General features: G+C 38.3%; 2 protein-coding genes across 4 annotated transcripts; one reads left to right on the top strand and one right to left on the bottom strand.

The window, feature by feature from the left end:
* Positions 1-3310: 3310 nt before the first annotated feature.
* LOC124344315 (GTP-binding protein Di-Ras2-like) lies at positions 3311-7051 on the top strand. Of its 3 annotated transcripts, none has more exons than XM_046797818.1 (6): positions 3311-3663; positions 4989-5213; positions 5310-5474; positions 5577-6311; positions 6415-6608; positions 6761-7050. In XM_046797818.1, the coding sequence occupies exons 1-4, from the start codon at positions 3457-3459 to the stop codon at positions 5682-5684; spliced, it is 705 nt and encodes a 234-aa protein (XP_046653774.1). In that variant the 5' UTR covers positions 3311-3456; the 3' UTR covers positions 5685-6311; positions 6415-6608; positions 6761-7050. The 3 variants fall into 3 exon arrangements, with proteins under 3 accessions (XP_046653774.1, XP_046653773.1, XP_046653772.1); XM_046797817.1 differs by having other exon boundaries at positions 6415-6700; XM_046797816.1 differs by having other exon boundaries at positions 6415-7051.
* Positions 7052-13864: 6813 nt separating this feature from the next.
* On the bottom strand, positions 13865-14539 carry LOC124342142 (secreted RxLR effector protein 161-like). Its single transcript, XM_046795111.1, has one exon. The coding sequence runs from the start codon at positions 14537-14539 to the stop codon at positions 13865-13867; it is 675 nt and encodes a 224-aa protein (XP_046651067.1).
* Between the last annotated feature and the right edge of the window lie 8735 nt (positions 14540-23274).

Below are 23274 nucleotides of genomic sequence, written 5' to 3'. Positions count from 1 at the left end.
CCCACCCTATAATATTACGTAGATACCGAATGATAGGCCTCCAAAGTAAGCCCATTCCCTACTAGTCCTCTCGGCCGTACGGAACCTTACGCAACGCGATAAAAAACACATATCGCGTTGTTGAAAAATTCAAAAAAAAATCACATGATACCCCGCCCTAGGATGTGTGACGTTCAGGCCAGCGACGTTCAGGCCAGCGACATTCAGGCCACTGGCCTGAACGGGAGACATTCAGGCCAGTGCCAGGGGACTTTCAGGCCAGTAAGATATAGCCAACCCCTTTGCCATAATAATAACTCTAGCCTTAAATGAATCACCCTCCTACACTAAAGAAAAAAGGCAGCGAATTTTATTGAAATAGTTTTTTTTAAATTTTAGTTGAATGGCAAGTTAGGAAGTGTATCATGAACTTTTTAAACCATTACCTCCATTACTATAAAATACTTGAACTTTACAAACACACGACGGTTCTGTAATGTAAATCTTTATCTGTCGGATTTTTTTATCCTCATCAAATTTACGTTCAATTTCGCATGTCAGTGAGAAATTTTAACTCGGGAACTCTTTCACGAGGGGTTGTCAACTCAAAAAAATCCTCGTACACCCTCGGATTTTTTCAAAAAAATCCCTAAAAAATCCCAAAAATCAAAAAAATCAAAAAATCCCAAAAATCCCAAAATTCCAAGAATTTTGGTTTAATAAATCGACAAAATTTTACAAGAATCGATTTTTTTCGTTATCGATTCTAATTCCCCTTACTGTGTTAATAATTCCCCTTGGGCTTCTGTCTGTCTCTTGGTCTGTCTGCTGTCAGTGCCATGCTAGGAATTTTTGATGGGAAAAAATGACTTCTATAAATTCTGGTATTTCTAGAGAGGATGACGATACATGGGAATTGTTAAAAGAAAACAAGGTCATTGTACCTGAAAGTATTAAAAAAATACTTAACGATCTCAATTTTAGTGGAATTCGTGCGTTGGCTAAAGTAAATGAGTCAAGTGTCATGATTGAAGAGTACATCCGAGATGTACTTGGTGATCCTGATGTTCTCGAAATTATGACTAAAGAAGAAAAACTACAAATATTTGGATCTATCTTTTCACGGTGCCCGTCCAAGTTCAAACTTTCACCTGGGCACAAAGTTACATTCCAAATTTTGTCAGAGGTTTGCAAAGAAATTGTCCAGCGCTGGACAATTACCTGTAAAGTAAAGCCATGTCAATCAATGGGTGTTCCATCTGGTAAAATAAGACTTTATAGCAATCTGAAAAAATCTGAAAAAATCTGAAAAAATCTGAAAAAATCCCAAAAATCTGAAAAAATGATTTTTGGATTTAAGATCCGTACACCTTCGGATCGAGTTGACAACCCCTCGCTCTTTCAGAGATAAGATGTCGTCTCAGATAAAATTTAAAAGCTTCATGTGAATTGAACATTGAAGACTCGCTTACTACCTATTCTTCCAATCAACAACCCCAACGTTACTTTGTATCTATTTTTTTTTTGTTTTTGTAACGATTTTCTTTTGTTTTTGGTATTTTCTGCTCAAAATTGTTTTGTTGGGACTTGTAAAGAAAAACTTCCCTAAATTTATGCTAAAACTGACTTCTTCTGACGACACGAAACTGACCCCTTCCCAACTTCTAAAAATATTTCTAAAACGCCAAAACACGGTATGTAGAGACTCAAGACTTTGAAAATGAAAATTTACCTACTGCCGCCACTGGCCTGAAAGGATCTGGATATTCAGGCCAGTGGCGGGGACTTTCAGGCCACTGGCCTGAATGTCGCTGGCCTGAATGTCACTGGCCTGAATGTCCGGGACCCCCCGCCCTAATATTAACCTTTGAAATTTTTTTTATTGAATTCCACCGAGAATCTTATTTTTGGGAGCGTTTTGAAAAACGTGTTTTCCCTACTGATCCTCTCAGCCGTAGGGATACTTTCGGTACCCACTGTACGTGTCTGTACAAACAGCAGATTAATAAACAAAATTACAGAAATGTGGTTGTTGTTTCTTTGAAGTTTAATTGGTCTGTGTATGTCAGTTCCTGACCAGCCATTATTGTGTAAGCCCCAGCTGTCGATTCACGGCAGTTTCCATGCACAATGTAACCTGTGCAGATTTGAGGCCATGGCCAGTCATCATATTAACCACAAGATTATAATTATATTCAAGTTTTATTTGTGCTAGTATTGATCTGTCACCAGCGACAATCACAGTATCATCACATGAGTAATGATTTTCGTTGCTTTTATTCCTGAGACCTGCTAAGATATTTTAATGATGAAGCAAGACTTGCATAAATGCAGTGTGTGACATGACATGGAGCGTGGAAACTTTTAATTTTCCTGTTTATTAACCATTAGGGTTTAGTTCTGCACAGTCTCATTTTCAACTTTTCCTTACTTGTTGTTTCTGTGATTGTTTTTCGTAACCCATTTTTTTTTCTATTTTTATTATTTAGATAAACAGTATCCAGTTGGATTGGAGAAACTACCAATGTCACCCGAGTTTAATGTCCTCGTTTACACCCATTTGAGTGTGAGTGTATTCAGGAGGACGCCCTTTTTCCTATCCCGCCTGCTGGATTCAACTTTTCCGTCAGCGGATGGATGAAGCCCGGATGTATGCTTAACCGTATTGTCCCAGGCTTAAAGATATTTTATATTTATCTGATATCCTTCCCGTTGCTTTTGAATAGTAAAATAGTAGGAGTACGACTATTCCAGAGTTAGGCGGTTTTGACTGGAACTGTTTTCTTTTGCCTTTTTTGTTGACTCAATCAGGGTTCATTAAATAGCTTATAATATGTGGAAATACTGCAGTTCAGGCTTGTCTTTGTACCTCACAACCTTGTCTGTGGGTAAACAATTGAATTCGAAAATATTTTAATTTTTTAACACTTAACTAGAAAATTGTATAACGGGACCCGGGAACCCCTCCTCGTTAGTCCATAGAGATCGAAAATGCAAGTCGATTTCAACAGCCTGTGTTTAATTAAAAATTTCTTTAACACTTTTCTCATGAAAAAATTCGACAATTTCACACCTTTTCGGTAATTCCAAAAAGAAACGATCCGGACGTTGCGTCGTTATTGTTTCAACATAGGAAAATTGACGATATGATTTAGATAGAAAAGTGATGGCCTTTAAGTAGTACAACATATTACCCACTTCTGTGGGTTTTCATATTTCCTGTAAAATTCCCGTTGGATTTTGACGTTTGAGATTAACTGCACATTTGATGTAATCGTGACCCATTTCCAGTTTCCTGCTCCTTAATAAGGATTTATAGTGACCGGGTTCTTTCCTGTGACATTATTCGTTAGCATCTCAGAGAATCGCACGATCGACAAGTTGTCGTCTCCTTAGAGTACGAGTACTTTGATTGACATTACGTCATTTGATCACAACTTTTTCTCCCTCCATCATCCTCAGCTCTTCTGCATTGAAATGGATTTTTGTTCGTTGAACGATTTGGTGAAGCAGAACATTTATCGTCCGTTTTTTCGGTTCCGGCATGAAGTGGAACAGACCAACGATTACCGGGTCGTCGTAGTGGGTGGCGCAGCGACCGGCAAATCGTCGCTCGTCCTCCGATTCGTCAGGGACACCTTCAACGAGCGTCACATTCCAACCGTCGAAGACGTTTATTGCCAAGTAAAAAAAAAATTTTAATAGTACAGTCTAATGCAAAAAAAAGGTCTTGGATGAAAATTGAAATTCTTGATGTAATTAACTTCTCTCCCGGAGGTCTAAAAGCTTGTTAATTGGCTTCTCATTTACCCTGGTAGCACACTGACATCCATCGTCTATCATATAGATGTCTTAATGTCTAAATCAAATCTGTTCTAGCTACAACCTAAATTGGATATCACATGGATACTCAATTTACTACGGCCTTATGCTATCTTCGTATAGATGTACCATAGATGTACGTTTCTCATACGATCACGGACATCCATTTGTACTAGAAATCAGACGCTTAACAGACAGACGTAACATGACGTCTGTGAGATGTCCAAATTATCTGTCCACGGGATAGATGAGGAAGACAAGGACTTTAAATTTTCATAATTTTAACTGCTAATATTAATTTAGACTGGTTGAACCAAATACAATTGTAAAGTAATAGAGAGTGGTGTAGTGGGTAGAGCAATGGAGTCCACTCCAAAGAACGTGGTTTCGCGCCCATCGAGGAACGTTTCTTTTTTTCTTTTTGCTTAAATCTAAGTATTTTGAAGACGGCTGTAAGCCGTACCCATTTGGATGTCTTACAGCGCGACATTAGTATAGACATGGGCAATCCTAGGAACGTCGGGTTAAGCTATCTCACTCGGCTGAAAAGATGGGCGACGTATATCCTATAGATAGAGGCGTGCTACCAGGGATTTGGACTAATAAGTTCACAGCGAAATAATCAAGCGCAAAAGTTACCTGTATCCGCCTATGCCGATTAAAATGTGATTTCCTGTTAGTTCTATGGTGACGTAAAAAGTGTCGAATCATTTCGGGGGGTCATTTATTTGTATTGCAGTTAGGTTACGTAATAAAGAATGGTTTCGAGAATACCTCATTGTGACTGAAATGTATTCCAGGTTGAGGCTAGTATGGTAAGAAATAATGAGGTTAGTCGTCATTTTCCAACTCGTCTAAACAAGGTTTCATATACAAACTTTTGATTGAATCAACTTTTTGAAAACAGAGAAAACTGCACAGTCCGTGTTCAGCAGACAAGAGGTTTAGTTAGAATAAAGTCTTGAACAAAAGTGCTAGACTACACTTTTCCTCAACAAAGAGTGTTGCTTAACTCTTCTTACGTCACAATAGTTTGTTACACAATGATTCTTGGAATTAAGGTCTGTATAGGAATGAATCGTTTGACTTTTCTATTCGTGGGAGGTGACATGCGAGTGGTGTTTCGATTTAGGCCTTTTGATTGATGCTGTCCATTTCCTAATAGATTCCTTTGCATTATTCGGTAGAACGTGAATTTGGTTTCCCATCAACTCGACGGGGAGGTGGTCTCGTGCAACAAGAATTCCGTCTGCAACCTGCAGATCGTCGACACGACAGGCTCTTATCAGTTCCCGGCCATGTTACGGCTCAACATTTCAAAGGCCCACGCCTTCATCATGGTCTATTCGGTCACGTCCAGGCAATCCCTCGAGGAGCTCAGACCCACCTGGGAAAACATCCTAGAAATCAAAGTTCGTTCATTTCTTCCCTCTATAGACTTATTGATTTGATCTGCCGATGGAATAACACAGTTGATTTCAATTTTTATTTCAATTTGGTTCCAAAAGGGTTCGATGGAGAATGTGCCTCTGATGTTGGTGGGCAACAAATGCGACGAGACGGACGCCAGGGAACTGACGGCCAAGGAAGGAGAAGAACAGGCCAGGCAATGGTCCTCCCACTTCATGGAAACGTCGGCCAAAACCAACTACAAAGTCAAAGAACTCTTCCAAGTACGTTGTTGTTGTCGATCCTTATATTAGTTCCAATGTTGAGTTCAGCAATAACGACCCGACTATTTTTCTGTCCTACCTCAATTATAAAATGTTGTATAGGGGCTGTTGAGTCTGGATAAGGACCGAAACATGACGATTGTCCAAGCGGAATCGGACAGACAACGAGGAAGTCGTCATTCTCTCAAACACTCGTCATCTGAAGAGTGAAAATCACTTGATCTTCACCTTATTTGTAATTTTTAAAAAGGAATTTTTGGCTGTATTACTTCTCATATGGAAATGGGATTGCGGAAATGAATTGAGCGAAACCCCCGACTCGACTGATTTTCCTGTCGTTTTATTTCATTTTAAAGAAAGAACAAATAACCTTACAGATTATATAACATTCAAGTCTAAGCCTATATTGTACAGTAAGTTTGACTTTTGACGGACACGAATCGATCTGGTACATTCGGAACACGTCGTGCATGCGGATTGAGTCCAATCCTTCTGGGGTTCAGCATTTCCAATCTGTTTCCGGACATCTTTATTGATACTAAATTAAAATAATTTACAGAGTTTCAAAAGGTATAACTAATTTTGGTATAACTTTGATAATGCATATATCTGTGACGAGAAGCAATGATATACGCTCATTTGAACATAAATACTGCAAATAAATTGATTTCAAGGTTAAGCTTGTGAAGTTAATGCGGCGTTTAATTGATTTCTCCTTAACTAACAATTTGTTTGGCATTGGACAATGGCGTATAAATAGCGCAGCCAAAAAAGCAATCGGCGTCAGTTTGCCAATTGACCAACATCTCTTTCACGAGCCCAAAAATGAAATTGACTGTAAGTTAACTTTTCTAATTCATATTCAATTGTGTTATATTAAATGTGACATGTTGTATTGCCTTTATTGCCTTTGCTTCTCTTGGCTTTGGCCGCTTCCGAGGACAAACCAAAAGCTGAAAATGAGGACATTCAAGTCTCCCCTGCCGATCAGGACGTCGCCGAGTGGCGTCACTACGGATATTTCGGTGGACACGGTGGATATTGGAGAGGACGTCGATCCGCCGAGGAGACCAGCAAACGGGAAGAAGCGGCCGCGGCCGTTGAAGTTTCTGCCGACCAGGAAGCCGACAAAATGTACGGCCGTCGTTACTACGGCTACTACGGTTTTCCTTACGGCAGTTATCATAATATATTGTTTTTCTGCTCCTAGAGCCTGGTTTAGTCAAGTAATGTTTCCACGTTTTCGTACATTAAGATTAGCTAGCAACTGTGGTATTTTTTGGCAGTGAATTTCTGGTGCTGGGCGGTGAATTAGGACGGACTTGGCTTTTTTGATGGCCTCTTCTACAGATGATACTTCTCTTCCTACAGCTAGGTCCGCCTCTTTTATCCACTTTATGATTGAAGGAGTTGAGGTAGTTGTGTCCTGTCCTTAGTCGGTATAACCGTAATCACTCTATTCTTGTAGTGGAGTAATTCGTTTGTCCGGTTTTGTGCATTGCCTAAATACAAGTTTTTTGGCATGTTTGGTCTCCCTCATAACGTCAGCCTACACCTATCGAGAGGGGGTGATCACCCCAACAGACCCTAAAGACAAAGAGGGGGAAATTTTGCTTTCGCGAGCGCTAGGTGGCTTATAGGATGAGGCCGAAAAACGAAGAAATTTTTAGGAATTTTTTCCAAAATTTCAATCGTTAATATCTCGGCTTCTGAGCCGAGCATCGAAAAAAACATGATGGTTGAAAAGAACAAATGGTTGAAAACCCCCCAAACGGTATCTTTGAGTGGCGGATCGCTTGTTAAAATCAACTTTTTAAAACTGCTTTTTCTCTGTCCCAGTGTTGGGCGTCGTCTATTGACGGTTTTTGTCGTTTCTGCTTTCGTTGGGTATTTTCGTTTCCATGAGGATCATGTCATCTTCGAAGAGAATTTTTCTCTGTAAGTAGCACGTTTATGAAGTGTAGGATTGATTTCTTGTTGGTTGATGATAGTTTTAACATTTTGTTGTGGATCAGGTCCGTTCCTACTGCATTTCTTTTTTACCTGGGTAGGCCCCTTTTCCCTCGATTTCTTCAATTTTTATTGGGTTGTTTAGGGTGTTTGGCCTGTCCGATGAGAGAGCATGATTATAGTATTCTACTTCGGCCTTTTCGCTAGGGTTGTTGGTGGTTATTCCATTATTTTTGATTGGTTTCCCGTCCAGGGAGAGGAACAATCATTTTCCTGTCATGCTCTTGACAAAGGACAACATTTTCGTTTGATCTCCGAAGTTGGTTTATGCTTGTTTCTTGGCTGCCTAAATTTCTTCCCTTTTTTTTGCCTCCGCTTTGTTCCATTCGACCATTGCTCATGCGTAAAGGGGTGATTTGATCCATACTTTGAATATTTTTTTCTTATTTTTCAACGGATCTTCGCAGTTCTCGTTATAACAAGGTTTTCGTGGCTCCTGTGACAGGAGTCCAGTCTGTCTGCTCCTTCTAGGTTGCCTTTTTTCAGTTTTTTCCGTTCGCCGCTTCTAGGTCTTCCATGAAGGTTATCATCGCCTCTTATGTGTTCGTCCTTGTGGTGAATTTCTACTTTTCTAGGAAAGCTGCGATTTCTTGAATCCATGCCACCCTTTTTTTTGTGTTGAGGATCCATGTGAGTGGGTGGCCACTTATCTTTTTGGTGTGGCGTGGTGGCGTTAAGGGTAGTGATAACCAGGAGGTGGTCGCTCCCGAAGTATAAGGGACTCTCTTTATTGTTGCTGTGCCTGCTAGTCTTGGTTATAAGAGTACCACGAGTTAAAGGACACAAAGAAAAACAAAGACGATGAAGATGTTTAAGTGGGCGTATTGCTCACTTTGCTATGCCACGAAGGATTTAGAATATACGAGAAATTCACGTGGATACCAGCTGGTAATGAAAACAAGATAGCTCCAGTCTTAGCTAAATCTGATGCCCATTTTCAACCCCGGAAAGTAAAACTTTTGAGCTCTACAAGTTTATCACTCGTCAACAACGTGATGGTGAGTCATGTGAATCGTTTTGTTGGAACTTCAGTCCCTCATCTCAACGTGTGAATATGATACGCAAAGATACTCTGTTCTGCGTGATCAAATTGTTATCGATGTAGAAGACATTAAAACTCTCGAGAAATAGTTTTTCGACACTCAACTAACGTTGGTTAAGGCCATTGAAATTATTCCAGCGTGTGAAACGTCATCATCGATAGCCGAAAAAATGGCATTAGAGTCGGTTAACAGATTACCCTTTAAAAAATTTAAACAGTCTAACCTCGAGGCATGGCCAGTCGGATCGACGTGGCTTAGCAGACAAGTCTGAACATCGAAAGAGTGTCGTACAGATCACAAATTGTGCGGTTGCAGTCATGCGTCATTGTCCAGCTTACGGGAAACAGTGCACAAAAAGTGGCAAGCCCAACTATTTTGAGAAAGTTTGCAGCAACGACGAAAGCGTTGCTAGTTTTGACAAGTTCGTAATTCACTCGTTGAATGATCGACCAGACTCACAGTGGAATGTTGAAATTGTGGTCAATGACAATCCATTCACTTTCAAAGTGGACACAGGTGCTTCGTGTAATGTGTGGTCTCGTCATTGGTTTGAAAAAATGAATCGCTCAAAGTCTCAGCTGAAGCCAGGTCCACAAGTACGTACGTATAGTGGTCAATCATTAAACGTCCTTGGATAACAAGACTTCACCGTCTGTTTAAAAAAAGTGATATACTCTTCGGATCATAGTAATTGATGAAGAATTGCTGCCGTGAACTAGGCCTTGTACAAATACCTGCACGGCAACAAGTAGACGCAATTGGAGACGGAGTCGGAGTGGAGGCCACCGTGCCTAGTGAATTTCAATTGTATAAAAATATGTTCACTGGTATAAGCAAATTGCAAGGAGCATAGTATCAAACCCAAAGAAAATTACGTGCCAGTTGTTCGCGCCCTTAAGACGTTTGCCATTTAAGCTTCGAGATTTAATTAAGAAGAAGCTTGATGATAGGGTCATTCCGCTGAAATCGAATTAATTCTAGCGCTCGACACCACCGACTTGTTTTAGTTTTTTTTACAGTGTATTAATTGTGTTGGTATGATATTCTCTGTAACGGAAAAACATTTTCCCGTTTACCGAATTTAAAATAAAAAATCTTAAAGATTTGTTTGGTTTTTTAAATTTTAAACTATGTTTTTTTTCTTAAAATTTCAATTTTGACCTCTTTAGTTTTCGCTACAGGATTAAAAAGTAGTGAAAAGAAAGCGAATTTTTTTAAATGATCTATTTGGATTGGAAATTTTTTTATTATAAAGTTATGTAACCGAAGTTTAAACTTTAAAAAAAAAATGAACCCAGTGAAAATAAATCAGCTTCGATTTTATTTTTTTTCACTCATCGATAGATCTTGAGTGTGCACATATCCTGTACAAACTTGGAGTCTCACCCGTTTCCCGTGTATTTATTACAAATTTTCAATTTTTCATTATTCGCCCTATCTCTTACACAGAGAACCTGTTCATTGTCATAGGGTCGTCTCTAGAGACTTTCAATAACCGCGCGCGAGGTTTGAATCAGCTGTGGTGACTATATGAGTGATTAAACGCAAAAACATTTGTCTTAAAATGCATCCGCCATGCGGTTTGTGTATTTAACAAAAATTAGGAGTGACACGGGTATGGAGGGACACCATGGAAAATTTTTCGTTAGTTTGTACCCTCTCATGAAGCCTGACTCACCATCAGGGGACATGAATTTAAATTTAAATTCTTGGTTTACTTCATTAACTGTACAGATTTGTGCAATATACCATATACCGTTATCTTCATATATACAAGCAATAAAATCATTAACATGACATGTTTCAAATGTAAAAGTGCTTTGATCAGGCAGTACATCACATACTTTAAAGTCCGACTCTATTCCAGAAAGAGGAGAAGCTTTAAGCTGGAAGGATTTAAGTTGGACATAGCAATGAAGAGAACGGGTTCCGGTTCCCTGAACTACGGAAGCTTGCTCATCTTCCTTTCAATTGAAGCCGAATTATTTGGAACGGCATCGAACTCACATATAGGGTCTTTATATCGACATCCTCCCTTGCCCAATTAAAAAGTTGCTGAGGGGAAATTTTTGCTGTGTCGTTGCAGGCTAGCTAATCTTGCTAAAAGTTTCAATGTGCCCCCAATCACTTGCATTTTTTCCATGACATGACGCCAACAACGCCATTCGGCCATCAAACCGAAATATGCTTCATGGCTAAACAAATTAGCAAAATTATTTTTGTTTTTGAATTGACTGGCTTCTCCACCGGTGAAGTAAATCTCTTTTTTCAATAGAAGATTGATTGATTTCTATTGAGTCAGAACCGGTCGCAGAATTGCGTGAACGGCAAGCTTGTCATGCGTTCAATTATTATGTGAAGAGGCACGTTAAAAGCGGAACCATTTTCATTTTTCATGTATGCCATAAACGGCAGTAAAGTTGCGCTATCGTTCATCCAATAATAGCCCTGAATAGCTTCTTGAATTATAAATGGGAAATTTTCCGAAAAATCACTTAAAAATACGCAGGAATCGATGCCGACGTTTGCCTTGCTCTCAGCGTAAAAAGCGCTCTGAGAGCGTATGATATAGTGATGCTTTGTTAAATTACTAATTAATTGAACGAGTGATTCAATGAATTCTTCTTTTTCTTCTGTGATCGTTTCAAGTTTGCTCTCTTTGTCCATTTCTTATATGTAATTTGTTCTTCTTATTCATCTGCTAAGTCACTGAGAAATTGGCGCAAAATTTTTGTCCCAGGACAAGATGCGCAACGTGTCATCATAGCTACAGTGCTATTAGAAAAAAATATAGAACTTTGAAAAAAATAATTTAAAAAACAATTTATAAAACTTATTGTAAACGTTGCACACCAATTTGTCTATAAAGTAGTATCGCTCAACGGTTATGTGAATTGCAGCCAATCTTAATTTGACGTTCTTGTGATAGACGCATATGCATACCGCTTGATCCCACAGTGATAACATTCGGCGGCCTTAACGACGCAAATCCCTACAATCCAAAGGCTCTCAATCCATCAGAAGTGAGTTTCTTTTTGTAATATCGATGTAGTCGATGTGTAAACCAACAACAAGCGCTTTTGAACATGCGAAGCGCATCTGTTTGGACGATGTGATCTACTACTATACACCCACAATATGCACCGACCATTTATTTTCGTTTATTACAAATCTGAAGTATTTCCCTACTGATATTGAATGTTATAGGATAAGAGAACAATATTCATGGTTTGAAGAAGGCTAAATGCATGAACAAGAAAAGTATGCAGTACGATGCCGATTGGCTATTAGATTGCCTTATCCTTCGCTTGAAGAGCAAAAAAGCGTATGATCAATTGGTGACGTCAAAAATGATTCCAGTCCCTCATGTCAATACTTTGAAAATACTTTTTAGGGGAATGTCCACTCATTTTGGTTTAAACAAATTTGCGTTTCAGACTTTCAGGAAATTAAGCGAACTCTATCAGGCCTCGTGGACATACAAAGAATAGGATCGGTCGTTTTTGATGAAATGTCTATTAAAGAGGCATAAAACTTTAACTCCCAGACCTTTAACTTTGATGGCTTTATAGCCACATAACGTGAAATTAGTTCTACAATATTACCTGCAATTCACATACGCCTCGAAGATGACGAAGTCTTAGACACGTAAGAATCGAAACTTGCTCACCATGCAAATAAATAATAAATATTATTGAGATTTGTTTGAAAAGAATAATAAAAAATGACAACTTATAAATTACTTCGTCCAAATTTTGATTCATCTATTTCTATAGTTACACCATATCCCCCAATTTTCTCTGAATTGTCAATCATCATGTCCTCGGCTACCTCACGACAAAAACTTCCCCAATCTCTAGGTGTGGCATGAGCTAATAATGAGTAAATAATGAATATTGTTAAGTAAAGTTCAGTATAAGTAAAATTAAAAGTTAAGTATTAGTAAAGTAAAGTATCAGTAAATGATCGATATATGTACCATGCTCCATTTCTTTTTCGATAAATACAGCTTTCAGCAATTCAACCAATAATAAGTGGGAGTCAAGATTGCTGCAATTTTAAGATACTACTTGAAAAACCACGATTTTCTTCGGATAGAGAATTTTCGACCACAAATTTTCCTTTTAAGTTTGCTGCCCGAAAAAGGGATGGAATTGTTACACTCAAACTTTATTCCATCAATCGCATCTTCACATAACATCTGCATTGATATTAATTACTTTCTTATGAATTTTAAATAACTTTTTTTTACTGAATTACATACCAGACTTAGGTCTCCAGAACAAAAATTGCATTTAGCTTATTTTTCATTAACTATGAATCATATTTCTAAAAAAAATTTCTACAAATCCATCGAAGATAACACGTAAAAAACCATACTAATTTTAAACGCTGTCCAAAATTGCATGTCAAATCCTATCACCATTTTTTCACTAGACATATTTTTCCTCAACTTACAATAATATTCTTTTAAAGGAATATCATATCCCTTAATTATTGCACTGGAAGATGAATTGAAGAAAGCAATTAATTTTGACATTGAATTACGTTCACAGAAGCGCAGAACACAAAACACAACCTACAGGCGAAAAATATTCAACAGAACTGAACATTTGTAGGCATATTCACCAAATTAAAACGCCCCTTTGAAACAACCACTAACTACTAAACTAAGTACTAAACTAACTACTAGTCAGCTAACCTAACATACCCTTACTTTTTTGTAATTGTAAAACTTAAATAGGCCTACCCTAAACTAACTACTAATAAACATGGAATGTTTCTTTTACTATACCCATACTAAACTAATTAGAAATAATGTATGTGGAACACACAAGTTTTCTTATAAAAAATTCGAAGATTTTAATGAAAATAAATAATTAGAACAATATAGAGCAGCTGTGTTACTTTATTCAACACACAATGGCACAACTTTCATTTGCATTTGCTTTACCATGAGACAAAACAGTGTGAAGGGAAACAGGAACTTAGCAGTGCGAACAGAGGGGATTCAGGTCCTCTTCAATATCAGTAATATACTTAATTAGAGTAAGGATAGAATAGAACCTGAGAACAACTCTTGTCAAAGCTGGGAGAGAGAAGAAGACAAAGTCAGAATGACATGTGAACCAGAAGACAAGGAGAGGATGATACTAAACAGCATCTTCTGTTTTCCTTGGTTTCAGCAACAGCAGATTTCCATTGGGTTGCCTAGTTTCAACATATCCTCTCAAGCCAACGGGAATCTGCTTGACTTTCAATAAACGTAATATTAGCTTTGTTTGAAAAAAAAGGAGAGAATATAAATAGAAAGTATTAAATGATGTTTTCTCACGCTTAGTCCGTCCTATTTTTGGCAAGAGGTCCGTCCACACCTAGCTCCTTGCGCATTCGTTTGAAATCCGACTTTGGCAGTGGTTTTGTGAAAATATCTGCCTTTTGCTCCTTTGAGGGGACGTAAGTTGCATCAATGATTCCGTCTTCTTGTAGCTGACGGATAAAGTGGTATCTGACGTCTATGTGCTTCGTGCGTTGGTGAAATTCCGGGTTGTGGATCGATTTGATTTCTGTGGTAGATTGCGACACGCAATTTTGTCTCCTACTGGACCAAGATACAAGGATTCCTCTAACGAAGAAGGCAAAGCCTGAGGTGGAGCACCGTGAGTCTAAATCTCCATCATAATCGGCGTCCGTGTAGCCAACTAGACGTGGTTCAGCAGTTGAGGGGCCGAAGTAGACACCGAATTGGTCTGTTCTAGCTAGATGGGATAAGACACGTTTTACCGCAATCCAGTGAGCACGTCCAGGGTTTTGGCAAAACTTGGCCACTTGACTGACGACGAAAGAAATGTCAGGTCTGCAAGTGATGGACAAATACAGCAGGCAACCGACGGCTTCTCGGTATGGCAAATTTGACATATCTAGCTTCTCCTCTTCGGTTGATGGTAACATTTGTGCCGAAATACGGGAGCAGGGGTCAGCTGGAGTGGTAATTGCATTGCAAGTATCCATATTGAACTTGGCAAGGATTTTCTTTACGAAGTTTGACTGGTTGATGAACAGCTGTTTTCTGCTTCGATCAAGATGAATGGAGAGTCCAAGTAAGCGAGTTGCAGGAAGGCTTCGCATATCAAATTCTTGGGATTGGAAGTCGATAACACTTTGGATGAGAGTTTGGTTGGTGCCCGCAACGAGAAACCATCATCATGAAGATGGCGACAATAAGAAGTTCATTTTATTGTGGACGATGATACACACAAGGATCTGCTTCACATCGTGTAAGTCCGAATTTTAAGAGAAATTGGTTTAACTTGTCATTCCAGACCCTCGGCGCTTGTTTTAACTCGTAGATACATTGCAGCAGGAGACACACCCAGTCTTCTTTTCCTTCAACTTCGGGCTAAACGCTTCAATTTGTAATCGAAATGGACGAAAGGCAGTCCGTTATCGTTTTTAATCATGTAGACATCATAGAGTATGGGCGCATTTTCTGTTTTAAACGCATTTGGTCATCATCACGTTTTACGACAGTCGATGCATCCGTGCTTGTTCCAACGTAACGCGTTTTTTTATCAGCCAAAGTCAGTTTCCAATTTATGAAATCAATATCAACGTTCTCTTGAATAACGCAGGCGTCTATACGATTGAAGATTTTTCAATACGGAAAGCTTCAACATGTCATCAACTGAGCAATGAATCTGGTTTGGATCTTTTGCGATCCAAGGAATAAACAATTTTGGGTTCAGGCTCGACGCGTTGCCTTGAGAATAAAGAATAATTAGCGTGCTTTATGATAAAACGAATTATTTTTATACGCACCTGTGTCCCTCGTGATCTAAATGGGAGCCATCTGCCTCAGATTGTATTTTTCTCTTGACTAATAATTTTTCAAATTCATTTTGGCCAAAATTGCAATTCACTTCTCGAACTGATGGGACTGCCCAAGCAATACCAGGTTTTTGGGTTCTCAACCGTAATCGTTTCATCGCCATTGTCTCATCCTTCCTGGTCGTCAATTTTATTCGACAAAGATCCGTCTCGCAATGAACCGTTTTTTTTGCTCGCGTTCGTTATAACCCAAAGGTTCCTCTCAAAGGAGTCTAGAAGAAAACTTCTTAGCATTGCTCTTCTTAGTAAGAAGAGCAATAAGGAATTCTATTACAATACTTAATAAATATTTCTCTAACTTTATGATGTACACATAATTCAAAATCGCAAAAGTCTAGAAAATGGGCAATTTTTTAAATTACCGTATCATGTATCTTATTCAGCAGGTCAGTGAAAACATTCTCAAAGATTTTCATCTCCACTTTTATCTCTGGCAAACATGGAACATGTAGGAAAAAACTGGGCTATATTTACTCACAACTTCTCTTGTCAACTGAAAATTTGATTTTTTGCTAGTTCAGGTAGCAATGAATAATAATGAAACTTTTTCTTCAAAACTGGGATTTTTTCAAGAAACTACATTGAATTTGATTCCATCCTTATACTATAGATAGCGAAACGGTTCTGAATTATAATTCAAATTCAACTTATAGGTTTTGTCGATGCTCGTCTTCTTGATTTTTCTTCAATTTTGATTGATTTCACAACTAAGAATCTTTTGATTTCATCAATGGATAACCTTAGAGTTTTTGAAAATAAAATTCTGCAAGATAAAGATGACACTTTACAGTTATTCACAATTTAACTATTCAATTATCTTTATGTCTTTTAGGCATAATATCTGAGTATGACATTAACTATGTTAACATTGGGAGATGCGTTGAAGATAATGCAGATAACCTTATTTGAACCTTAACGGCTAACAAACATGGAAAAGGAACACCAGTGGTGTTAATCCATGGATTCCTCTCTGCATTGGGATTATGGGTCCTGAACCTAGATGAACTTGCTAAAAACAGGCCAGTTTACGCAATTGATCTTTTGGGTAAATATTGTTACATCTTTGTTTTAGATTATAATTGTTTCATACGGTGCAATATTATTCCAGGTTTTGGATCCAGTGGACGACCAAGGAGGTCGTTCTATTCCTGCAAACTGGTACACCTAGACGTTACCAATGCACACTGCAGTACCCAATATATGGGCAAAGTAAGAAAATGTTTAAATATTTAAAAAAAATTGTTTTCTAATTTTCTTTTAACATTTCAGATAAGACATGCGTCCACAAACTGGCAGAAAAGAAAAAGGAAGCAAGAAATCTTGCATTCGTCGAGTTCGCTCAAACACTATTTGCCAAACAAATAATTCCTGCTGCACGTTCAGCAGTGATGCTGTAGAAGCCTAAAGGCAAATGGTTAAATCCATTGAGGCTTGGGTAACGAAGGTGTTGGGATCCAAAGATTTCGTTCTTGTTGGACACAGGTATAATGCAATATTGATGCAGTAATTCGAATGGTAATGTAATAACTGTATTTCACTAGCATGCGAGGTGTTATCGTTTCGGCTTACGCCCTACAGCATCCCTAACGAGTTTCACACCTTGTGCTGGTAGACCATTGGGGGTTTCCTACTGAAAAGACCAACGGAAACATTCCATTTTGGTTGAAGCTGAATGACGAGAAGAAATTTCTCACAGGACTTTTTACCCCCATGTCGGTTCTCCGATTGTCTGAACGCTTAGGTTGGTTCACATAGCTAGTAGACTTGTGTAATTCAGCTTATGTTTATCTTACTTATAATCAACTTTTATCTTCTAAACAGGGCCAAAACTATCATGTAAAAGTTCTAAATACCTCTCTCAGAAATTTTCTGGAGCAGTCGAAGATGCTCATGAGAACATTTCTCAATATCTTTATTGTTGCAACGCACAAAGTCCAACGTAAGAACGTTTAAAATTAAAATAATTTCATTCAACAATTGGCTAAAAAGTTTTCTTTGAATTAATATTTTCAATTTCACGGGAGAAACGTGCTTCATTCATACAATAGTTAGTAGTTCGTGTTAACATTAAGATTTCTTTTCTAATAAAAACTTTTATTTATTATTCGATGCATAGATGGGAAGTGGTTTTCAATGTGCCAAACATCCCATGGAGAACCGCCTTCCAGCACTAGAGCCAGGAATTCCGATAACTTTCATCTACGGAGCGAACTCGTGGATTGTAAGGGAGCCGGGATTCTGGATTGTGAAGGAGAGAAGAAATGGATCCACTGTCAACCTCCATGTAAGCGTCTGTTTTTATTTTTTTCAGTTCAATTTTTAAATAAAGAGGTCTTCATTCAGGTAATTGGTGGCATCGGCCATCACGTTTATGCCGACCAAGTGAATAAATTTAATAAAATTGTTTTGGGAGCATGCATGGAGACTGACAATAGGAAGTCAGCTGCAGCCACTGCAAGAGTCGGGCATCACTCACCACCAAACGCGAGCGCGATCTGAGCTTTCCACTCAGTCCCTCAGAGTTAGCGCGCCTCAAGCTCACAAATTTTTTTTTTAAGTTGCAATTTTTTTTTCAATTACTTATTTCACATTTTATCTTATGCCCCGGCGGTAGCCCCAACCACTTCAGGATGGCCGCCACCAAGGACATCACTCCCTGACGTCACGACCGGCACCGCCCGACGTCATCCCTCATCGTCACACCAGGCAACACACGAACTCAGCAAGCCCCAAGTCAGCACTCGTCCCAGCCGGACCGGATCTCAATCAACCCCAGACCAGCCGCCGCTACAGCCTAGACTTACGCTTCACCAAGCCTAACGAAGTAATAATAAATTATTTTGACTTTGAATGTTGCCCTCGTTGTTTCTTAAATAATAAAAAAAACTCGAATGTTAAGCAGAGACCCCTTTTTCACGAATTTAGGCTTGTGTCGGTTTGGCTGATGGCTAACCTCACAATCAAAATTGTAATATCCAATGATTCATACTTTCACTCGTGTTGGTGGAACCACGGACATAGATGAAAGAGAGACAATGCCTTATTAAAAACAACTGACAGCGTCACCCCCTTCTAAAAAGTTGCCAGGTTTGAGAAAATTATACTTGGGGCCCGGGGTTGCCATTGGGATAAAATTAATGGCCTGGGGACTTCTGTTTTTAAGTCGGTTGTCATCACATTTTGTTTTGACAGTTGTTTTCTGCTTATTAACATATATAGGGTGGGAAATTCCACACCACACAACGCAACAAAACGAGTCACGTTGGACAGACGACATGATGTCTTTTGTCAAGGAAGCAGACTTTTCAAACACTTTTACGCAAGGCAGCAAGGCAACTCCCAGGCCCCGAGTATAATTCCCGCAATTTTTTAGGTTAAAACTGCTGAATACTATTGCCGCGGCATGACGAAATTCTTGTATTGGTATTTAAAGTTACTTTTATTTTCGTTTCTTTATGTAAATTTTTTTTTCTTTATTTTATTTTGTTGTTGCATCAAAAATTACCTTTTTTTCAATTATTTAACATATACTCGATCTACTTGAGTTGCACTTAGGTAAATGGGTAGTAATCGATATCGAATAGAGACGACGAGTACTCGACATCACTAGATCGGATGGGTCCGGCAAAGTCCGACAAAGCGAGGGGCAATGCCTGAAGCTCTACTTGCAGGCAAAAAGTTACTTCAACTGCTCAGCAGCACGATCTATTCAAATGTAAAAAAAGATGCCAAACAGCTCTACATATAAAAACCGTGGCAATATAAAAATTAATGTTATATTTTTTTCCCTTGTTCGTTAATTTCTGGTCTCTTTTTTATTTTGTTTTCGTTTCTATTTTTTAGTTACTACGCTTTCGTAGTACGTTAACGTTTGCGCCTTATAAGAAAGCTGCACCGTCGGTTTTTGTTTACAGAGAAAGTTAACAGTTATAGTTTTACCCTAGGAGCTAAATTTCCACACACTTCTTTTTATTTTATAACTCTTTTTCTCGTGAAAAAAATGACCCCTATTGAATTGGTCGCGAAAAAGCAGTGAAAGCTCACGAAATGAAACAATCTGATAGAATCTAAGTTAATTCTTTTCTGAATTCTTTCACTTCTGAAATGCGTTTTTGTATCAAAATTACTAACTCGAACGGTTCGAGTATGGGTAATCGAACAACTATTACTCGAGTTTCGAGCTATTATCAATCGCATTCGAGTGTTGACGCATTTGGCACTGAGCTTCGGTGCGTTTCGAGAACCTTAACAGAATGAGTGTGTGACATTGTTTTACAGTAGAAAAGGTCTCGATATTATGTATAATGTATATGTTTGTACTACCAGAAATTGGAAAGGTGCCATTTTTTTAAAATGAGGTTTGTATTCGCCGAAGGCGAATGTTACCAAGATGCCATAAAAAAGTATGTTTTGTTGATTATAAAATAGGTTTTGTGACGGAAAACGAAGATTTCATTGTTTGCCTGTTTTTACATTCGAAAAACGAGAACCTGTCAAATACTTTAGAAATTTAAGGACAAGGACTTGAAATAAAATGGGACATTGAAAGTATTTTTAGTTTGGGGAAATTTATAGTAGGTTTAATGTTTTTAGATTGTCTGATAGATGATGGGGACTCAACAATTGGGAAAATGGATATAATAAATTATAAAAGTTGGTATAGTTGTTATAGCTACAAGCTACGGATACATGAGTCAGACGTTCGGTCGTGGCACGGAATTTTTATTAAAAATCGTTTTTATTTCGAAATAAAGAATAGTTCCCACTGGTTATTACTTAAAAGTTTTACTTAAATAAAGTTTTAAAATTGGGCAAAAAGGGTACTTCTAGCGTGATAAAAGGGAAAATCGAGGGTTACGAAAACACATTTCGATTTTCCTAAATGAAAATTAATTTTTCTTCACCCGTTACCCACTTTCCGAGAGATGTATCTGCGAAAACTCGGACAGCTATTTTTCTGTCCTAAACCACCTAGTGGCTGGTCAGATAAATTCAGATTTTTTTTTAGAAAAAGGCTGTTGGTTGAAAAACCGAATGAATTTTCCGGAGCAAGAAAAAAAGAAATTTTGTGAAAATCGGAACAATACGCATTGTATGCACCCTATGCTACATCTCACCTTGAAACGAGGCAGTCTAGACTGCTAAAAAGCTGTTTTTCCGTTCAGTATGCCAGCAGAAGCTTTTATCTATTGGCTTTCATTTTAGACCTATAAAAATGAACCCGAACTTCATATTTATCGAAATCATATTTCTATACGTCTAAAAGGATTAGATCTTCTGCTGGCTTCCGCAAGGAGCGCGAAAGAGAGTACAAAAAATGGTTGCCTTGCAGCGAAGGAAAATGGCTAAATGAGCCTCTCAGTAAATTGATGATAATTCAACCAATCAAATCTTGAAAGAAAATTCCTTCGGGATTTTGGTGGCTAAGATAGAGATGAACCTTTTCAGAAAATTAGTTTTTCCTATAGCTCCCCCGCTTTTCAGGAGAAAAGCGATGCGAAAGTCCCCCAAATTTCTGATACTATAAAAAAACCCGAATTTTAAAGCTAAATATCTCCTAAACGGATAGGAATTTTGTCTTTCTGCAAACGCAGGCAAATCCGGTGTGCAGAGACGAACAGGAATACATTTTTCATAACTTTAAGGCCTTTTCCGGATTTAGATATGAAAAATCGTGCCATGATTTCGGTCTGCCTGAGTCGTGGATTGATAGTTTAAAAAAATACTGAAATAGTCCAAGTTTTATTGAAACAACAAGTAAAATAGTTTTTGGCTCTTAAATCCCCCTCTTTACTTAACTCTACCTCTTAACATCACTAACTATTTTACCGCGATGCGGCAGATGGTTAAGCAACCCTTTTACCTGACGCTAAATGAATACAGAATAAGGCTGATAGACAGATTCTATTAATTGCCACTATTCTGTCACGCCACGGTTTAATTCTAGAACTCTTGCTAATCAAGCGTTCGTAAATTTCATTTTGCGTTCCGTAAAAGGGTTGCTTAACCGTCTCCCGTTTCGCGGTAAAATAGTTAAAAATGTTAAAGGGTAGAGTTAAGAAAAGAGGGGGTAGAGGGGTTTGGGTAAACAAGGAAAAATGCGCACAAATAACAACCCCTTTTTCTTGTGATAGGCTCACACTACCCGCCAATACAGAGTAAAAAGGCGTATATTTGAGGACAAGGTATACAAACTTTCAGCCACGACTGTATATAGCCTTGCAGCCAGCTTTTATAGTGACACTCTTTTTGTTTTTGAAACATGGCGATTTCTCAACAGCCACGCATATTGATAATTGCTACGGTCATAAGTGAAGTGATGCAACAGGATATTGATGAATGTGATGTTATTTGTCACGAGTTCAGCCAACCTCTTGATTGATCAACAAGACATTTTAAATTCAGGGCGAGATGGTACAAGTCAATTCACTGGGATTGAAGACTATATCGATAGCTAATCAAATTCTTACAATACGCGCGTAATTTTTGGGTTTCTTGGTGGGCCTTAACGTTCCAAACCCTTCCCTCTCGGCAAAAAAATGTCCTTCTATCCTTTTTGCTTTTTCTCTTCTTCTTTTTTCTTAATATTGTTATAGGAAACATTATCTTAAAATAATCAACAACTATATCGATAGCATATACAGTCATGCTTGAAAGTTTCGTTAGCAGGCAAATGACTCTATATGTTTTAATTTTAACCGCGCGAGACGTCGAGATGTTAAAGGTGCCCAACAATTTATCAATGAATTAAGAAATGGATAAATAAATCATTTTTTTTACGGTCACGCGTTATAATCATGCCAACAAAGAGACCAAGGACAGCAAAATTAATTTCAAATTTCGTATTTAGAATATAAATTTATTAATTAATAAAAAACATACTATACCAGCGACAAGCCCATCATCAACCTAGATAGCAATCATGAGATAGGAGTCCCGAGTGATGCGACGGTAGACGCAGGGATCAACAGTGCTCTGGGAAAGGAAAAACGAAGAAGAGCGGTGTGAAGCAACTGTTTTCAAATAACTCAAATAAGAGATGCTTAAATAGCACATAGTAACGTGCCCCACCGACGGAATTGACTTGAAGTGGGCCGACAAGATCAGAAAAATCAGTTTACCAACAATGTCAGCAGTGAGGTGGTACGAGAGAACGGCCTCTCTTGCATTTCGCCATGTAGTTATCGCCCACCAGGAGTGATGGTCAAACAACTCACGCCAACTCCAGACGCCATCCGTTGAACTGCTCTACCGTTGAATCCTTCATGTGTGTGTTTTCTAGTAGTGAGTAGAAGTGTTTGAATTATTGTGTGTCGAATCCAACAAATCTCCTCATTGGTGAGTTATAAAGAATTGTCAATCCTATGGTTATAAGGACAAATAAAATACAGACTCTACTTGAGTATAAAATTTAAAGTAAGCTCGTTATATTATTCTTACAGGTTATGGGCCAGATTTCACCGTACCGTAAACGAATAGGGGAGACCGTTCCCACTTTAGACTCCCCCAGTTTTTCCCCATTATCTCCCATCCCCTTCATACGATTTCGTTTCTTTTTTGGAAATAAATCATTTTTGCCTTCCCTCACCACCTGATTTTCTTTCGTTTCTGTATAATAAGAATTGCCGAAGTAATATTGATTTTAATTTTTGGGTGATTCTTCCTGTAACGGGATGACTTTGGACAGACGCCTGTCCCACTTATTAGACGGAGTCGAAAAATGGAGAAGTGCAGGCTACCGCCAAAATGAATGAAAATTACACTCTAGACTCAACTTTTGACGTTGAATCGAAATATGAAGTCAGAATTAGCATAATATGTACACAAGCATGTGTAATCAACGGCAAAAAGAATATTTA

The sequence above is a fragment of the Daphnia pulicaria genome, chromosome 6 (assembly GCF_021234035.1).
Source record: "Daphnia pulicaria isolate SC F1-1A chromosome 6, SC_F0-13Bv2, whole genome shotgun sequence".
NCBI classification, from domain to species: domain Eukaryota; kingdom Metazoa; phylum Arthropoda; class Branchiopoda; order Diplostraca; family Daphniidae; genus Daphnia; species Daphnia pulicaria.
The sequence above is the reverse complement of the archived record's forward strand: the minus strand, read 5'-3'. Positions and strand labels throughout refer to the sequence as shown.